This window comes from Bufo gargarizans, chromosome 3 (assembly GCF_014858855.1).
Source record: "Bufo gargarizans isolate SCDJY-AF-19 chromosome 3, ASM1485885v1, whole genome shotgun sequence".
NCBI lineage: Eukaryota > Metazoa > Chordata > Amphibia > Anura > Bufonidae > Bufo > Bufo gargarizans.
In genome coordinates this window covers 295365309-295382105 of record NC_058082.1, presented here as the reverse complement: position 1 = coordinate 295382105, position 16797 = coordinate 295365309, and the positions used below count along the sequence as shown (strand labels likewise).

Genomic DNA, 16797 nt, shown 5'->3' with positions numbered 1-16797 from the left:
GAATAGATTTCCCTTCCCCTTTTCCTATGTCTGCCCTCTTGTGTCTTGTCTTGTCTTTTATTCGTTATTACTACAGTGTTAAATAACACGTTGGAGTATGTGAGTTATTTTCCCGGCTACCGGGTTAAGAAAGAACCGATATTAATAGATTGGGATTGATGTATTACGTATGTTGATGCTTTATTTACATTGTCAATTCTATCATAATTTTTTGATTATTGGATTGTCGTAAGATTACATGAGCAAATGTGCATGTTTTCTTTTATTATTGTACCATCCATCAATAAAAAGACAATTATACAAAAAAAATATATATGAAAGAGACGAATTATGTCAGAGCGGCTCTTCACCTACACGTGTATCAGCACTAGATATATACCCCTTACTCTCCCTAATACCCAAACTACACAAGATACATATCCCTACCTTCTGTCTAATACACATACACACCCCACAATATGTACTTTCACCTTCTTGTGTTACAGACCCCTGTACAATTTAACAATCTTCTTTAATACACAGACATTTGGATTCATACATTTCCTACACTGGCACAAATGCATTGCCAGTGACCAACTGTCTGTGCTCAGTCCTACGCTTAACCATCGCAAGTGCATGAGGAGCTGCAGATGTGGCGGCGAGGTCCGAGAGGTGTGTGGGGGTGGGAGATCCGGGAGGGGGGGGGCCATACATTTTTTTTGCTATGGGGCCCAGTCATTTCTAGCTACGCCCCTGTGTCCACTGCTCTGTTCTCTTCACTAGACAGCACTCCGTCTGTCCCAAGAACTGAATAGAGGGGTGGACCAACATGCGCACTACCAGTTCATTCAGGGAGGGGACTTGAGGATCGATGGAGGTTCACGCTGTTAGACCCCCTGCTATCTGACAGTTATAACCTATCATATTGAAAGGTGATAAATCATTTTCATGGCATAATCCCTTGAAGTGATGAGGAATGATGCAAATCAATGTGACAATCACATTCCTGTCCTGAGTGTGTCATAGCCGGTCATGAGTTTGTACCCCTAGACTTTCCTTTTAATAGCAGTATTTTCATGTCTATGATGTGGTCAGAGCTACAAAAATGTTTAGCCATATTGCTCCAACTCCTACTACAACTGACTATTCCCTGCTCCTATCGATGGGTCTGCTTCACATGACTTGTCTTATTTATCACACTATTCCAATGTCCATTTGTGTACAAATATGTGACTCTTCATCAGACCTAGACTTGGGAGCTTGCTATTTGTCATCATCATTTCAGTGACGATGACTCTCCATTATTGTTTTTGATATTTATAGCCTTTGCCATTTTCTGTATCTTTACTTCACTATTTCTCATTTCTATGCACTGTGTACTATCTACACTATTTCCTATTTTTTTCACCCATGCAACAGTATTTTGTTACATACTTAATACGGTTAAAAAAAGACATACGTCCATCACAGGTAGCACAGGTATTTGTAGCATGGGCGTGCCAGGGCTGAAACTTTGGCCCTGACAAATTTACCAACATTTACGCCTCGAAACAGATATAAATGTTGGTGAAAAACTACTCCAGAGGCTGGTCTAATTTATCTGCCAGATGCACGGACTGCTGAAGGTCCTCCAAGGTGCATGCCTCGTCATAAATTAGGTGCTTCTTCCACCAGCAAAGCCAGCACAAAAGGGAAGCAAAAGACTGGCGTAAAACCCCACTGAGTATTCAGCATACTTTTGATATGTCATAGACACACATAAAAAGTTTGGTCAGTTGGAGGTCTGAGTACTGAGTACACCACCGATGGCTAGAATGAAGAGCGAGAACGTTCACATATTGCGTTCTCTCTCCTCGCAGGGGGAGACCGGATCAAGATGGGCCCATAGACTTTCTTCTGAGTCTGTCTTGCTTCTTCTTCTACCAGCAAGGAGAAAGAGCAATATGCAAGCGCTTCTCTCTTCTCTTTCTAGGGGTCTTTGTGCATCTCAGCACTCCACCACCAATCAAAAGGTTTGATATGTCTCTATGAGATATCAAAAGTATGCTGAAACCTCTGTGAGCCTTCAGACATGAACATACAGATCTGGTTGTTTCTTACATTATTTAGTAACTGCTCCAGGTTCCTCTCTGCATAGGTCTCATCATCTTTCATTTCCTCTGCACACACGTCCAAGCTGAAGTGAAGACGTGCTAATTGTTCTTGCATCTCTCTCACCCGTTCCAACTGCTCAAAAGAGCATACCCGTCCTACGGAACATAGATAACCAGGGGAAAGACTTAATGGAACAAAGTGTAGAGACTGGTTGGGTTAGAAATATATACATGATAGACCTTTAACTACTATAGGACGCAAATAAAGCTTTAAACTAGTGGCTTTAGCGCTTCCGCAATACAGCTTCCAGGACCAGAGTTTAGGGAACTCTATTGCATGCCTAGCATTCTGCTGAAATTGCACTTGGGAGTAATTTGAATATTTAGGAATCAGGAGAGTTACCTGGAGCACTTTGACTGCAATTGGCTATCATACAGGGATGGCCTCACAATGTGCCTTCTAAATGTCCCTTTCAGCTAGATGCTAGGCACTTGTATGAGGACTACCAGCTCCGATACTGGGAGTTTTATATTGTGGATGTTTATAGCAGAAAGATGATTCCTTTTAAAGGAAGGGAAACATAGTATATTTATCTATACTTGGGGGTGTATATATATATATATATATATATATAATGTAATATAAAAATAACAGTTTGTAATAGAAAAATAACAGTTTGTCATACAATTTTGCTTTGCACTAGTTTTTATAATTAAGCAGTTTTTTCGCACCACATTACCGAATGCTTGAAGTTTTCCAGAGTGAAAATCATTGAGAAGACTCAAGAGCCCTCCTTCCATTTCGCACACATGGGATACGTCAGTGAGGAAGGAGTGCTGAAGGCTAGGCCCAGGAGTAGCCACCTCACAGGGAGCAGCAGGCCTCACGTGCTCCTTAATACCCCTGAAGAACAGAGAAGGAAAAGGGAGATATTTGAATTTTACTAATATCCCTCATTAATAAGTGTCTGGTAAACTTTTCTTTAGAAGTCCATCTTTTCTCTGTGATTTGTAGTAAAATAGAATAAGCTTTATGCTATGTTCACACAGCGGTTTTTGGCATGTTTCGACACCAACATTTTTACAGGGTTTTTTTAAGGCTACTTTCACACTAGCGTTTTTACTGGATCCGGCAGGGTTCAGCAAAAACACGTCCGTCACTGATAATGCAACCATCTGCATCCGTTATGAACGGATCCGATTGTGTTATCTTTAACATAGCCAAGATGGATCCATCATGAAGTCCATTCAAAGTCAATGGAGGACTGATCCGTTTTCTATTGTGTCAGATTGTGTCAGAGAAAACAGATCCGTCCCCATTGACTTACATTGTAGGTCATGACGGATCCATCTTGCTCCGCATCCCAGGACGGAAAGCAAACCGCAGCATGCTGCTGTTTGCTCTCCGGTATGAGAACTGAACGGAATGCATTTTGGAGCACTCCGTTCTGTTCAGTTACGTTTTGTCCATATTGACAATGAATGGGGACAAAACGGAAGCGTTTTTTTCCGGTATTGAGACCCTATGACGGATCTCAATACTGGAAAATATTAACGCTAGTGTGAAAGTAGCCTAAGTCCTGCCTAGGAGACTTGAACATGCAATCATCTGATAAATGACCACTGCGCATGCCGATGAGCCCTCTCCCTCCATCTGCAACAATTTGAAGTAGGTAAAAAAAACTGTTAAACCTAGCAGCATAAAACAGGTCAGGACAACATGAAGAGTTGCGGGTGCCATTTTCTTCTATGAGCTGCGGAGGCAGTATTTACCTCCTGATCTTATTCCTTTGCTTTGGTGAGGGTGGATGTGGGAGGCCCAGGCTGAAGGTGGCACTCTTACTTGGAGGAGCAGCAGCTTTTCTCACAGGAGCTGGTGGAAGCGTCTGTGTGACACATACTTTTGGACTCCTCTTTTTCCTTTTATCCTCCATTTACTGTCCCCTGTAAAATATAGTAAATTGCATTTCCAGGTAATCTTGAGCGTGAAGGGTAGTTTACTTTTTAAATACCACAGGATGTATCAAGTTATTTTTTTATTTAGGCAAACTGACAGGTTCCTATTAAAATAGTAAAGGTAAAGGGCATCTATCAGCATGATCAACCCAAATAAACCAGGCATAATGCCTGGTAGGGTTGATCCTGCTGAATTAAAACATACCTTTTTATGTAAATCCAGTGGGCTGTTCATGTGGAATTCAACTTGTAATGATTACGCAAATTAGGTGTTCAATGTACATTAGCTCCTTCTTTGTGTATCAATTGTCACTACCACGTCTGTGCTGTAAACTTACACTATTGGCACATGTGCAGTACCAGGCATTATGACTGATTTAATAAGGTTGATCCTTCTGACAGGTTCTCTTTAAACTTACCTTACCAGCTGCCTCCAATTCAGTGCTGCCACTCCATCCTCTTCCCTGGGCTGCAAACAGTGACGTATTGTTTTGGCAGCAGCAGTGACGTCCTGTATACCCCTACGGCCTCAGCGGTCTCGGATCATACACTGCTGAGGCTATTGATTGGCTGCAACGATGTATTGGATGTCACTGCTGCAGCCAACACAGTACATCACTGGCTACAGCCCGGGAAAAAGGATGGAGTGGTGGCGTTGAATCAGGGGGAACTGGTTAAGGTTGTCCAGGAATAATGCCTCCCCTACTGAAAGGATCTTACTTATCCAGGAAAAAATATTTATGACTTATCCCTAGGATAAATCATCAGTATCAGATCTGTGGGGGTGCAACACCCGAGACCTCCACCGATCAGCTGTTAGAAGAGGCCTTGAGCGCTGCAGCCTCTTCCTAGGCCTGTGACATCACTGTACATCGGTCACAGGGTCTAGTTGCAATCAAGTCAATGGGGCTGAGCTGTGATACCAAGCACTGCCACTATACGATGTATGGCGCTGTCCTTGGAAAGCTGCTGGGAGCCTGCATCACTCACCAGAGCTCCGGTGACCCCAGCAGCTCCCTGACACAGCTGATCGGCATGGATGCTGGGACTTGGACCCCACTCATGTGATGATGATGACCTACACTGAGGATAAATAATCATTATCTTTTCCAGCATAATCCCTTTAACTGCTCCACGCTGCTCCGGTCCTCCATGCTGGCTCCCACATCTCCATCTTCCAGTCCGGAGACTGGTTTCTTCCTCCATGGCATGGGCATGGTCATCTGATCCTTTTTAGCCAACCACTGGCCTCCCTGGGGATGTGTCTACAAGAGACCGGTCACCACTGCAGTCAGCAGTTGACTGAAGAGGATCAAGTGACCATGCCGGGGAGGAGAAAACAGTCTTCGGACTGGAAGATGGAGACAACATGAGCCAGCATGGAGGACCGGAGCAGCGGGGAGCAGTTATGTTTGATCCTCTTAGTAGAGGAGGCAGGCTGCCGGCACCTATAAGACATTTTGTATTCCTGGACAACTCAAGTTTCTTTATTATTTTAATAGACCTCTGTCCCCAAGTAAAAACCAACATGGACAACCCATTTAAATGACAAGAACTTTTATCACTGCATTAGACAGGAAATGTTTAATTTTCCTATTTTTATGTATTTTAATGGCTTATTACTTTATGTGATTTCCCAGGAATTGATGGAACCTAAGTCCAATAATTGACAAGTCCAAGGTCCAAAATATTATTAGTGACCTAAAATCTGAGGCCTACTGTATAGCAGCCAGTGGCCATTGAAGACATTTAGGAATCCATCATTGTTAATTATCTTTAGACAAAGTAAGCAAGTCTTAGATCTGAATAGGGATTGATTACTTATTAGTGGAGAGGTGATAAGTATCTGATCGTGGGGGGTCCAACCACTGGGATCCCCACTGATCACTAGAATGGAGTCCCGGAGTGAGTGCTGCCACTTCCTTCATTCTCTATAGGACTGCTGGAGACAAACTCTGTACTGGGCTGTCTCCTGCAGTCCCATAGAGAATGCATGGAGCGGCAGCGCGCATATGTGATGTCACGTCACTCACTCCGGGGACTCCTAAACCTTTCTCTTGTGATCATTGGGGATCCCAGCAGTCAGATCCACCAATCAGATACTGTGGATAGATGATAAGTTCTTATGGTAGAACAACCCCTTTAAGCAGAACCTGTTCTTAGCGTGCACCATTCCTGGACGCCACGAGATGGAGCAGAATGAGTCAGCCATGCCAAAGTGCTTACTGTGAACGACAGGACTCCACAGAACATTATAGGGGTTTCCCATCAGCAATGTTTTATGACCTATCAGCGGGATACACATCCACTGAAACCTATTAATGATCTCAAGGACGGGCAAGATTAGTCCAATTGAAATGGGCAGGCACGCTGCATATACTATCTCCCCATGAAAATGACCTTGAGCTACAGTGGCTGCTCAGTGGCCCCGTCATTCCTCACAAGAGATGGGAGTACCAGCTGTTGGACTTTCACCAATGAGTATTTTATGACTAGGCATAAGCATTGTCGCCGGAAAGCATGGCTTTATCTGTTGTATCACATCTGCAGCATATCATAGATTTCATGCACGGTGACAGTTTACAGATGGTCACAAACTGCCTGGTGCCAAATGCCATTATGTGCTGCCATTGAATTCTGTTGCATGGCGTTAGTTTGTATGTAGTTTTTGCTAAGTATGTGTCATTTTTCATGAACTAGACAGAAACTATATCAAATCGTGCATCAACGGAGCTCAAAGTAGATAAAGCTAAACCAGTGGTGAAGCTGGCAGAATTTTCTCATATCAGGTCAGACCCAAGTACAGAACTTTTGCCCGTTTTCTCATTTATCATGCGCCGCACAACCTATTAAATATATGACACAGCTATCGCGAACATTAAGGCCCTATACACATGAAAAAGTCATGTATGACCCATGTATGGCCCCATATGGGGTCTCTAAAGGTCTGTGATATGGCGCTGTATGTAGACATGCCCTATGCCACTGTGTGGTGCCACAGTACATTGATTATAAGAGAGAATACCTCACTCATGCGATTTGTTTTGTCACAAATTCCGTGAGAATTCAGTATAAAATAGGGGGTTCATAGAGATACAGCACAGGATCATTGGGGTACATTGGCATGCTCATACCTGTTGGAATGCCCATCTGAACACCAGGGTGTCCTACATCAATAGGACAGGACACCGATTATTGTTGCCATATTTCTCACTTTTTTGTACCCTGATAAACCTCGGAAACATTCAGCCTGATAAGGTGTTAGGTCTTCTTCAGGGCCATTTGACAATGAGTGGGGGTGGGGATGGAAATGGGGTTATATTTTTTCCGCTGCTTTTATATACATTTTCTTCTGGACAAGTAAACTATACTGAACAGATCTGAGTGACGTAGACAAGTCTTCTACTTTGTCACATCTACCACATGACATCATGTGAAACCCATCAGTCATGATCAGCAAGTTTACTGCTGATGGGTCCCAAATAGATCCCCTAGTGTGCGCCCTAAGGCAGACGCTTGGTCTGCCTTATGGTAGCACCGGCCCTGGTTCAGTGGCAAACTCCACTTTTACTTTATGAAGTTGAAAACTATAGCGAAGCATGGGTGCCATTGGCTCCGTGCACCCCCATTCACCCTTGCAGACTACACTTTAGGACTGTAGAGTACAGGGGGGCAGGCTTTTAGCCTACCTATGTTGTCCGCAGACTGCACAAACTACATGCCCAAAGAAGGAAGGGTTAGGGGAGTATTTTTTTTTTCTACTTTTTTTTAGGTACACAGGATTAGGCACTGTTCTTGGGGGCATTATTATTTTTGGGGCAGTTTGGGCAACACACATAGGCACTAATACTGATGCTTGGCATAATTATATTGTGGAACAGTTTTTGCACTGTTACGGTTGGGGGCACTTCTGCTGGCACAGTTATTTTAGGATACCATGTGGTCGCTTACTGTTGGGGCACAGAGCTCTGAGCACAATTAGTTCTGTGGCACTGTGTGGCACTATTCATGTCAGAGCACATTCTACTTGGTAGGGTTAACGTTGAGGCACTAATTCTGTCAGGGCACTATTAGCTTGGCATCATTAGTGTGTGTGGTAATAAATACTATCAGAGCCACTATATATACACAGTATTTTCTGGGGCACTATTTGTAGCAGTGATTACGGTCCAGTTTTTTAGGGTACCGTCGATGTAGCACTATTATATTAGGGTCTGTTTGTCAATATCACTATGGTTATATAGTTATTTCAGAAGTATGTCTACAGTACTGCATCTGGGGGACAGGGCATCATGGGCAGGTATAGTATTGGGGGTAATAACAGAATGATACTGTTGGGGCACAGGGATGAGGAATTTATATTGAGAAAATGAGCAGCAAACACTGCCGAGACAAGTCGTGGATTCAAGAAGTATGATGGGAGTTTGGGTCAAATTGAGAAAATGAAGAAAGAGAACGGCTACATCACCAGTCACTGGATGTAATTGTGTATCATCTGATCAGGGCTGTATTCTTCAGTATGTTACAGTATACTGCACTGAATTTACTAAATAATATCTATCTATCTCGGGGATGCGGGGGAGATATATCAGTTTTATGATTTATGCCATAATTCATAGCGCATGCTTTCTGCATGCGCCACAGTTTAATCTGCTAGACACAACTTTCTTAAAGAAAACCTTTCAACCAACTTTATGTCTAGTCCTGGTTTGCCCCTTCTTTTGCCACACAGAATCGGTTCCACCTGCATGCTGCATTTTTCTCTGCGGCGCAGGGAGATTTCTGGGGTCGCAACTGATGTGCCAGATCTCATAGAAAATAGTGGGATTAGTTCTGACATTAGTTTCTCTCCGATGTGGTGATGATAACACAGTGGATGGACGGATATTTGGTAACAAGCCCTAAGTGATGGACAATAGTGACATATGACTCACTTATGGTTAGTGTTTGGTGACACTTTGATCTTATGTTCCTCAAGTTTTGTTTTTTTTAAATAGACTTTTATTCAGGAAAAGTACAAGTAAGCTGTAGTCAAAACCGTTCCTCAAGTTTTATCCATAGAAATGATAGGTGACTACTGTCTTACAAGTATAATGAATAAAAGTTATTGATTAGGGTACATTCACGCAACCGCATGTATTTTGCAATCCACATAACGTGGACGTTTCACGTCCATGTTGCATTAGTTTTTTTTTTGTGGGTTCATTCACTTCAATGGGTCTTAGCATTTTGCAGCCAAGTACAGGATATGTTCTATCTTTTTGCAGAATGTACATACGGACGCGGAAAGCACTCGGATGATCTATGTGTTTTCCGCATCTGTATCTCTGTTCTGCAAATGATAGAAAATGTCCTATACTTACTTAGCTGCAAAATGCGGTTCACGGACCCATTGAAGTGAATGGGTCCGCCAAAAAAATGGCTGCAACACGGATGTCATCTATATTTTGCACTAGCAGAAGGACCCGGCTTCACACAGGTATATTTCATCTATTTCATTTAATGTTTGTGTGTGTCATTAAAAGATATCAACAGTATCCACTATAACAGTGACAGCCCCCTTAACAGTGACCTCCACAGCCCCCCCCCCCACCCCTTAACACTGCTCCCCCCCCCCCACACAGTGCCCCGTCTCCTTAAAATGGGACCTCCACAGCAGCCCACTCCCTTAATTTTGACCTTCAAAGCAACCTGCCCCTTTAACAGTGAGTTTCACAGCACCCCACCCCCTTGACAGTGACCTCCACAGGGGCCTGTCCCCTTAACAGTGACCTCTACAGCACCTGCCCCTTAACACTGACCTCCACAGTACCCTATCTCCTTAACAGTGATTTCCACAACACTCCCCTTAATAGTGACCTCTATAGTAATCTGAAACCTTAACTCTGACCTCTGTAGCAGACCGTCCCCTTAACTGTGACCTTCACAGCAGCCTGCCCCTAGGGTGGCCAGAGGTCCGGTTTTAGGCTGGACAGTCCAGCTTTCAGACTCCATGTCCTCCGTCCAGCGCAGGGCCTGGACGGACACAGGGATGTCCTTTTGAGCAGCTCACTCTCAGACAGCAGCACTGTGCTGTCTGAGCGTGAGCTGCAGGTAGAAAGTCACACTCCCTTCCACCCCTGCAGCTGACAGAAATCTTCATTTTTTCAATCTCTGTCGGCTAAGGAGTGGGCGTGGCCTAACCGGGTCAGGGGAAGGGCCTGGGGCGGGGTTTTTAAGTCCGTCTTTTGAGAGTGGACTGAATGGCCACCCTACCTGCCCCCTTAACTGTGACCTCCACAGCACTCCGCTCTCTTAACAGTGTCATCCACAGCGCCCTGCCCCTTTAAAGCTGACCTGTAGCAGTGAAGAAAAATGGCTGGGTTGTTATGGAAACCTGGTGTAAAACTGTGTGTATGTGGAGACTAAGGGCCTGCGAGCTTCTAATGGCTGATAAGGGTTATGTGACCGTGTGAATGGCAGTTGGGATATAAGGAGAAAGACCTGTAGGCTTCTATTGGCTAATGTAGGTCATGTGATGTGCCATACTTGCATTTTTCGTGAATATCTCAGGAACGGTACGTGCTAGAGACCTGAGACCCGGTCTAAAACCTTCCGGGACACCTGATGTTCCTGTGTGCCAAATTTTGTGATTGTAAATGCGAGAATGCGGATTCCTTTAGCGGACATACACACATACACTCAGCTTTATATATTAGATATCCGCGTATTGTGGACCGCAAAATACATGCGGTCATGTGAATATGTATACATAGAGTCATTTTTACCTTCCCAGTGAGGAACATTTCCACTTTACATTCACTTCTTACCTGAATATGTGACTGTTTCTTTCATTCCCGCTAACACAATCCGCTGGATGAATGATTTAGTGATATCAGATCTGTCTGGTGGCATTAGAAAGTATCCCGGGCTGGCATCACTTAACACAGTGCCCCCTGTGACAGTTGGAACTATTTATTAATGTGATATCATCAACCAGACATCAAGAGGTGTCCTATTCTACTGCAATTAACGCTTTAGCTGCATTAAACCAGAGCAAAACATCGCTAACAGCACTGCAAAGTTTACTGGTCTCATCTGTCATCTAAAGAGGAAATATTTTACCCTCCCTGGAACCCCTACCACTCCGCCATCCCTCCACTGAGTGTGAGAGCTCTTGTCGTTGTCTTCCAGGAGGCCCTTGCCAGGTTCCAAGGATACATAAACCACTGCATTAGAGACTTCCACTGAAGCATTCTCCAAGTGCCCATAAATGGTTAACCCAGTAGCTGCTGTGGTTGCCCACTGTTCAATCTCCCATTCCAGAGAGTGCTATTTCTCCTCAGCAAAGCTGATTTGCAGACAATAATCGACTAAGATAAAAGATGCACTTAGTGATGACTATGGATAATGGAAGCGGGTATGAAAAATGGAATGTGGTCCCAAGTTTTACTATGGGACCATGTGGTTACCACTTCTGTGGGCATCATCCTTTTTCTCCAGCATTTTTTTAAATTTTTTGCAGTATTCCTGTGCTATAACATATTTGCATTACCAAGTATTGGGATATCGTAATGCTACCCTCGTAGGTGCCCTGTTAGCTCAGCCTTTTCATCGCTTCCCCCCGCCCCTTCCTTCCCTCCGCCCGACCATCCTTTCCCTCTGACCGCCTATCTACTAACTTCTTGTTTGGCCGAGATCCCGCGCCTGCGCACTCAGTCCGTCGGCCGGCGCATGAGCACTGCGATGCCCATTCCTTGTTAGCCAGCGCATGCGCATTAATTACTGTGATGCCGTACAAGGAATGGGCATCACAGTGCGCATGCGCCAGCCGAGGGACTGAGTGCGCAGGCGCGGGATCTCGGCGAAACAAGAAGTTAGTAGATAGGCGGTCAGAGGGAAAGGATGGGCGGGCGGAGGGAAGGAAGGGGCGGGGGAAGCGAAGAAAAGGCTGAGCTAGCAGGGCACCTACGAGGGTAACGCCGACCCTGGGCACTTGCGAGCCCTCATTTGCATATGCTACAAAGATGTTTTTTGCCGTTTTTTTTTAAGTCCAGGATTGATCATAAAGTTAACGTTTTTATTAACTGTAAGGATGCTAGAAAGCTATGGGAAGGGTTACAAAGGTGAAATGTTAATGACAGACTCCCTTTAAGAATTGCTCTGTACTTTAATCTATTCAGCTTTCGCTCAATTTTGACCAGTTTCCCTGTCCCAGCCACTAAAAAATACCCCTACAGCATGATTCTGCCACCCCATACTTCTCTGTATGGATGGTATTGAGCAGTGCATGGTTTCCTCCAAGCATGACGGTTAGAATTGAGGCCAATTCTTTCTTTTGAGGAAAAAATATCAATGAAAACTATTTGAATAAAAAAAAAAAAGAGTTGGGGCTAAAAAGTTCAGTTTTGGGTTTATCAGACCTGGTTGTCCCAAACGTCTTCCATTTAAGAATTATTGGGGCTCTTGGGAACAGTGGAGCAGAATTTCTGTGTACCCTTTTCTGATGTGCATTGTCAGTTGTGAGACCTTATATTGTCTTTCCAGATCATGTCCAATCCACTGAACTTACCTCAGATGGACTCCAATCAAGGTGTAGCAACATCTCAAAGAGGATCAATAGAAATGGGAGGCCTCCAGAGCTAAATTTCAAGTGTCATAGGAAAGGGTCTGAATTCTTATTTCCATGCACAATTTTAGTTTTTCCTTTTTTCGTAAATGTGCAAACATTTCTAAAATTCTGTTTTCACTTTCTCATTATGGGGTATTAAGTGCAGAAAGATGGGGGAAAACTAGAATTTTCTTGTATGTTTGCACAAGGCAGCAACATAACAAAATGTGAAAAAACTGAAAGGTTCCAATGCACTGTTATTCCTGTGCTATATTATAATGTGCATCGTCCCTCTACTGTGACATCACTGTGTGCATAATCCCTCTTCTGTGATATCACTGTTTTGTTATTTGTTCACTGTGATATGAGATCATTTCTGTACTATGACATCACCGTGTGCATTATTCCTGTACTGTGACATCACTGTGTGCATAATCCCTCTTCTGTGATATCACTGTTTTGTTATTTGTTCACTGTAATATGAGGTCATTTCTATACTATGACATCACCGTGTGCATTATTCCTGTACTGTGACATCACTGTGTGTTATTCCTGTACTGTGACATCACTGTGTGTTATTCCTGTACTGTGACATCACTGTGTGTTATTCCTGTACTGTGACATCACTGTGTGCATAATCCCTCTTCTGTGATATCACTGTTTTGTTATTTGTTCACTGTAATATGAGGTCATTTCTATACTATGACATCACCGTGTGCATTATTCCTGTACTGTGACATCACTGTGTGTTATTCCTGTACTGTGACATCACTGTGTGTTATTCCTGTACTGTGATGTGAATCATTTCGTGCTCTGCTGGAGGTTGTTTTGGTGGCGTGTGATTTTGGCATTTTATTAATCATTCTGGAAGATGAGGTCCCTTCTAAGTACAGCAGGAGTGCGCGGAAGGGTGAAAGGACAAATAGTATGACAATGTTATCACTCAAATGACTACAATATAAAACAAATGAACTAGTATGGAAATCACCCTAACTAATCCCCATAACTGATTACGTAACTAGTTTATTTATACTCTTGAATCGTTCTCTGGTGCTTCAAAGCAGGCAGTGTGTTTGTCCTTTGTCTGGTGGCCTTTCATATGCAAATAACTCACTACAGGACTTTAATTATCTTCATGCAAAGTGGGTGTTAATTATCTATCCAAAATTTCTTGAAATCATGAAATATACTGTTCATCCAATGTGGTTTCAGTGCTTTAAAAAGTACGCCTTAAATTCTATAAGAAAAAAAATGCTTGTTGAAGTGTGCAGCGTCAGTGTGTAGAACCCAATAGAAGTGCACATTCACACGACAGTGCCATGTTTTGCGGTCCGCAGATTGCAAGAATAAGGCCTCCTGCTTCCCGTTGTGTGCTTCCCGCTGCCGTATTGCGGACCGCATTTGCGGATCCGCAATACACGGGGCACCATTCCGTGTGCATTCACTTCAATGGGTCCGCAAATACAGAGATGCGGAATGGTACGGAACGGAAGCATGGAACTGAACCCTACGGGAGCACTACGGAGTGCTTTTGTGGAGTTTCGTCCCGTACTTCCGTTCCTCAAAAAGATAGAACCTGTCCTATCTTTTTGCGGAGCGGCTGGATCGCGGACCCATTAAAGTGAATGGGTCCGCGATCCGATGTGACTTCCCCACAGATTGCGGCCCGCAGCACTACCACTGGGTACACACGTTTGTGTGCAGGAGGCCCAAGACAAGAATAGGCCATGCTCTATATTTTTTTGCGGGGCCGCAGAACAGAACAACGGATGCGGACAGCACACGCACATGGCGTGCTGTCCGCATCTTTTGTGGCCCCATTGAAATAAATGAGTCCGCACAGTTGTGTGAATGAGCCCTAAACCTGATGGTTATCACATGCTACGGTTTGTATTAACCACTAAGTAACTAAAAATTCTTACGGTTTTTATCTGTAATGTGTGAATAGGATGTTTGAGGACCCAGATGACATGAATCACAGTTTTACCTTAGCATTTTCTTTCTTTTTTTCATGTGAAGAAGCTCAGAAAAACACACCCTTAGGGTCCATTCACACGCATTTTTCAGAACGGAATTGTGGACCCACTCATTTCTATAGGGCAGCACAATGTGCTGCCCGGATCCAGAATTGCGCATTCGCACTTCCGGGTCCGCAATTCCGTTCCCGAAAAAAATAGAACATGCAATTGCATACAATAATAGGCATTTTCTATTAAGTGCCGGCGATGTGTGGTCCGCAAAATGCGGAACGCACGTCGCCGATGTCCGTGTTTTGCGGATCCGCAAAACACACACGGACGTGTGAATGGACCCTAAAGGTAGATTCACATGGAGCATTTTCTGTGACTAAAAATACTGGTGCTTTTTCCTGATGTGTTTTTTAACCCGTTTTTTTGTGTCATTTTCATAATGGGAATTCTGGATGCAGATTTTGGGGGAGATTTATCAAACTTAGCTAAAGTAGAACTGGCTTAGTCGCCCATACCAACCAATCAGATTCCACTTTTCATTTTCCAAAGGAGCTGTCCAAAATGAAAGGTGGAATTTGATGTGGATTATGTTTTTCCAGCTCAGATTTTCATGCGGAAAAACAGAATCGAAATACAGTACCAGCAAAGAGTTGATAAATCTCATGTACACTTTGCTTTTTCTTCTTGTGTGGAAGCTCACCTGTTGTGCAGCATGTCAGTTGTTTGTGCAATTCCACACCTTCTGTACAGTGGTTTTTCCTATAGACTGCAATGGGGATGTTAAGATAAACAGAAAATCCGCACAAAAATCCAATTTTATGCCTCATTCACACGTCAGTGTTCAGTCAGTGCAAATCGCGGATCTGCAAAACACGGATGGCGTCCGTGTGCGTTCCACAATTTTCAGAACGGCACCGACAGCCTTTAATATAACTGCCTATTCTTGTCCGCAAAGCGCGGACAACAATAGGACAGGTTATATATTTTTTGCGGACAGCACCCAGAGTGCTGTCCGCATCTTTTGCGGCCCCATTGAAGTAATGGGTCCGCATCTGAGCCGCCAAAACTGCGGCTCGGATGCGGACCAAAACAACGGCCGTGTGCATGATGCCAATCATTGATGGAAATCACTGACCAAACACTGACGTGTGAATGAGGCATTATTGCATATAAATCTTCACTGTGTGCATGCACCATTAGGGTGGGCTCACACACAGGTTTTTGTGGATTTTTTTTTTTTAGCCAATTCAAGAAGCGAATTGAAGGAAATAAAAAATATAAAGGAAAGACTTATATTTCTCCTTCCTCCTGGATCCACTTCTGATGCGACTCTGAAGTCAATCACCATTTGTGACCACTGAGGCCAGGGACTGGCTGCAGCTGTCATATGATTGATGAACAGCACATGACCTTCGCAGGTGCAGTGGGCTGAATCGGCTGAATTCATTTTATACAGCCTGCAGCTCTCTGGTGCTTTGCAAAAAATAAAAAAATAAAAAAATGTTGGACAACCCTCTTTAACCCTACATGTGTATAAATAACTTGGGCATTCATCACGTATCATGAGACATTTTCCAGGGATGTTCCCCACAGGGCTGCATGCCAGAAATGGGGCCAATACTCTGCCCCATAGGGTTACCACTACAATCTGAACCCTTTCCCCTCGGTTGAAAAAGGCGCCTTGCTCACAGACTTTATACTGACCTGCCCTTAGCTAGATTATTGATACATCAGAGTTAATGATAAGTTTGTCATTTGGTGTATTTAACCGATAGATGCCTGCAATTCTAATACATACAGTATAATACCCCCCGGTAGCCACACCAAAATATGGAGATGATTTATAATCCTATAAGTGATGAGAGCAGTGTGCAGACAGGTACGCCGGGCAGGAGCAGGGAGTGGCTGGTGAATAACAGCAAGGAGCAGATGGTTTAGGGCTCCATGACCAAACATAAAGAAGACATGACGGGAGAAGACAGGAGGCTTTCATGTTCCCATTATGATGAAAGGAAGGTTCACCACACATCCCTGACTATTGTAAGCCCCAGACAAGTGAGAGGAGACATTACCTGGCTGCGCTGGAGGAAGTTAGCTGAAGACGGATGATTCTTTCTCCTCACTGATCTGTATGCACTTTGTGTACTAATCACGCCTCCATTATCCCAGTACCACAACACTCGGTCACAGCGTCCCTCCTCTGCATCTG

The 16797-nt window shown here is 43.8% G+C and overlaps 1 protein-coding gene across 1 annotated transcript in view; it reads right to left on the bottom strand.

The window, feature by feature from the left end:
- Positions 1 to 16797, bottom strand: part of CCDC28B (coiled-coil domain containing 28B) — a 53889-nt gene extending 37092 nt beyond the window's left edge. Inside the window, exons 1-4 of the mRNA XM_044287366.1 lie at positions 16661 to 16797; positions 3846 to 4016; positions 2813 to 2976; positions 2080 to 2228 (exon numbers count right to left, since the gene is read on the bottom strand). Coding sequence (XP_044143301.1) covers positions 2080 to 2228; positions 2813 to 2976; positions 3846 to 4006 — 474 coding nt within the window. The 5' untranslated portion in view covers positions 4007 to 4016; positions 16661 to 16797. The remainder of the gene's footprint in view (positions 1 to 2079; positions 2229 to 2812; positions 2977 to 3845; positions 4017 to 16660) is intronic.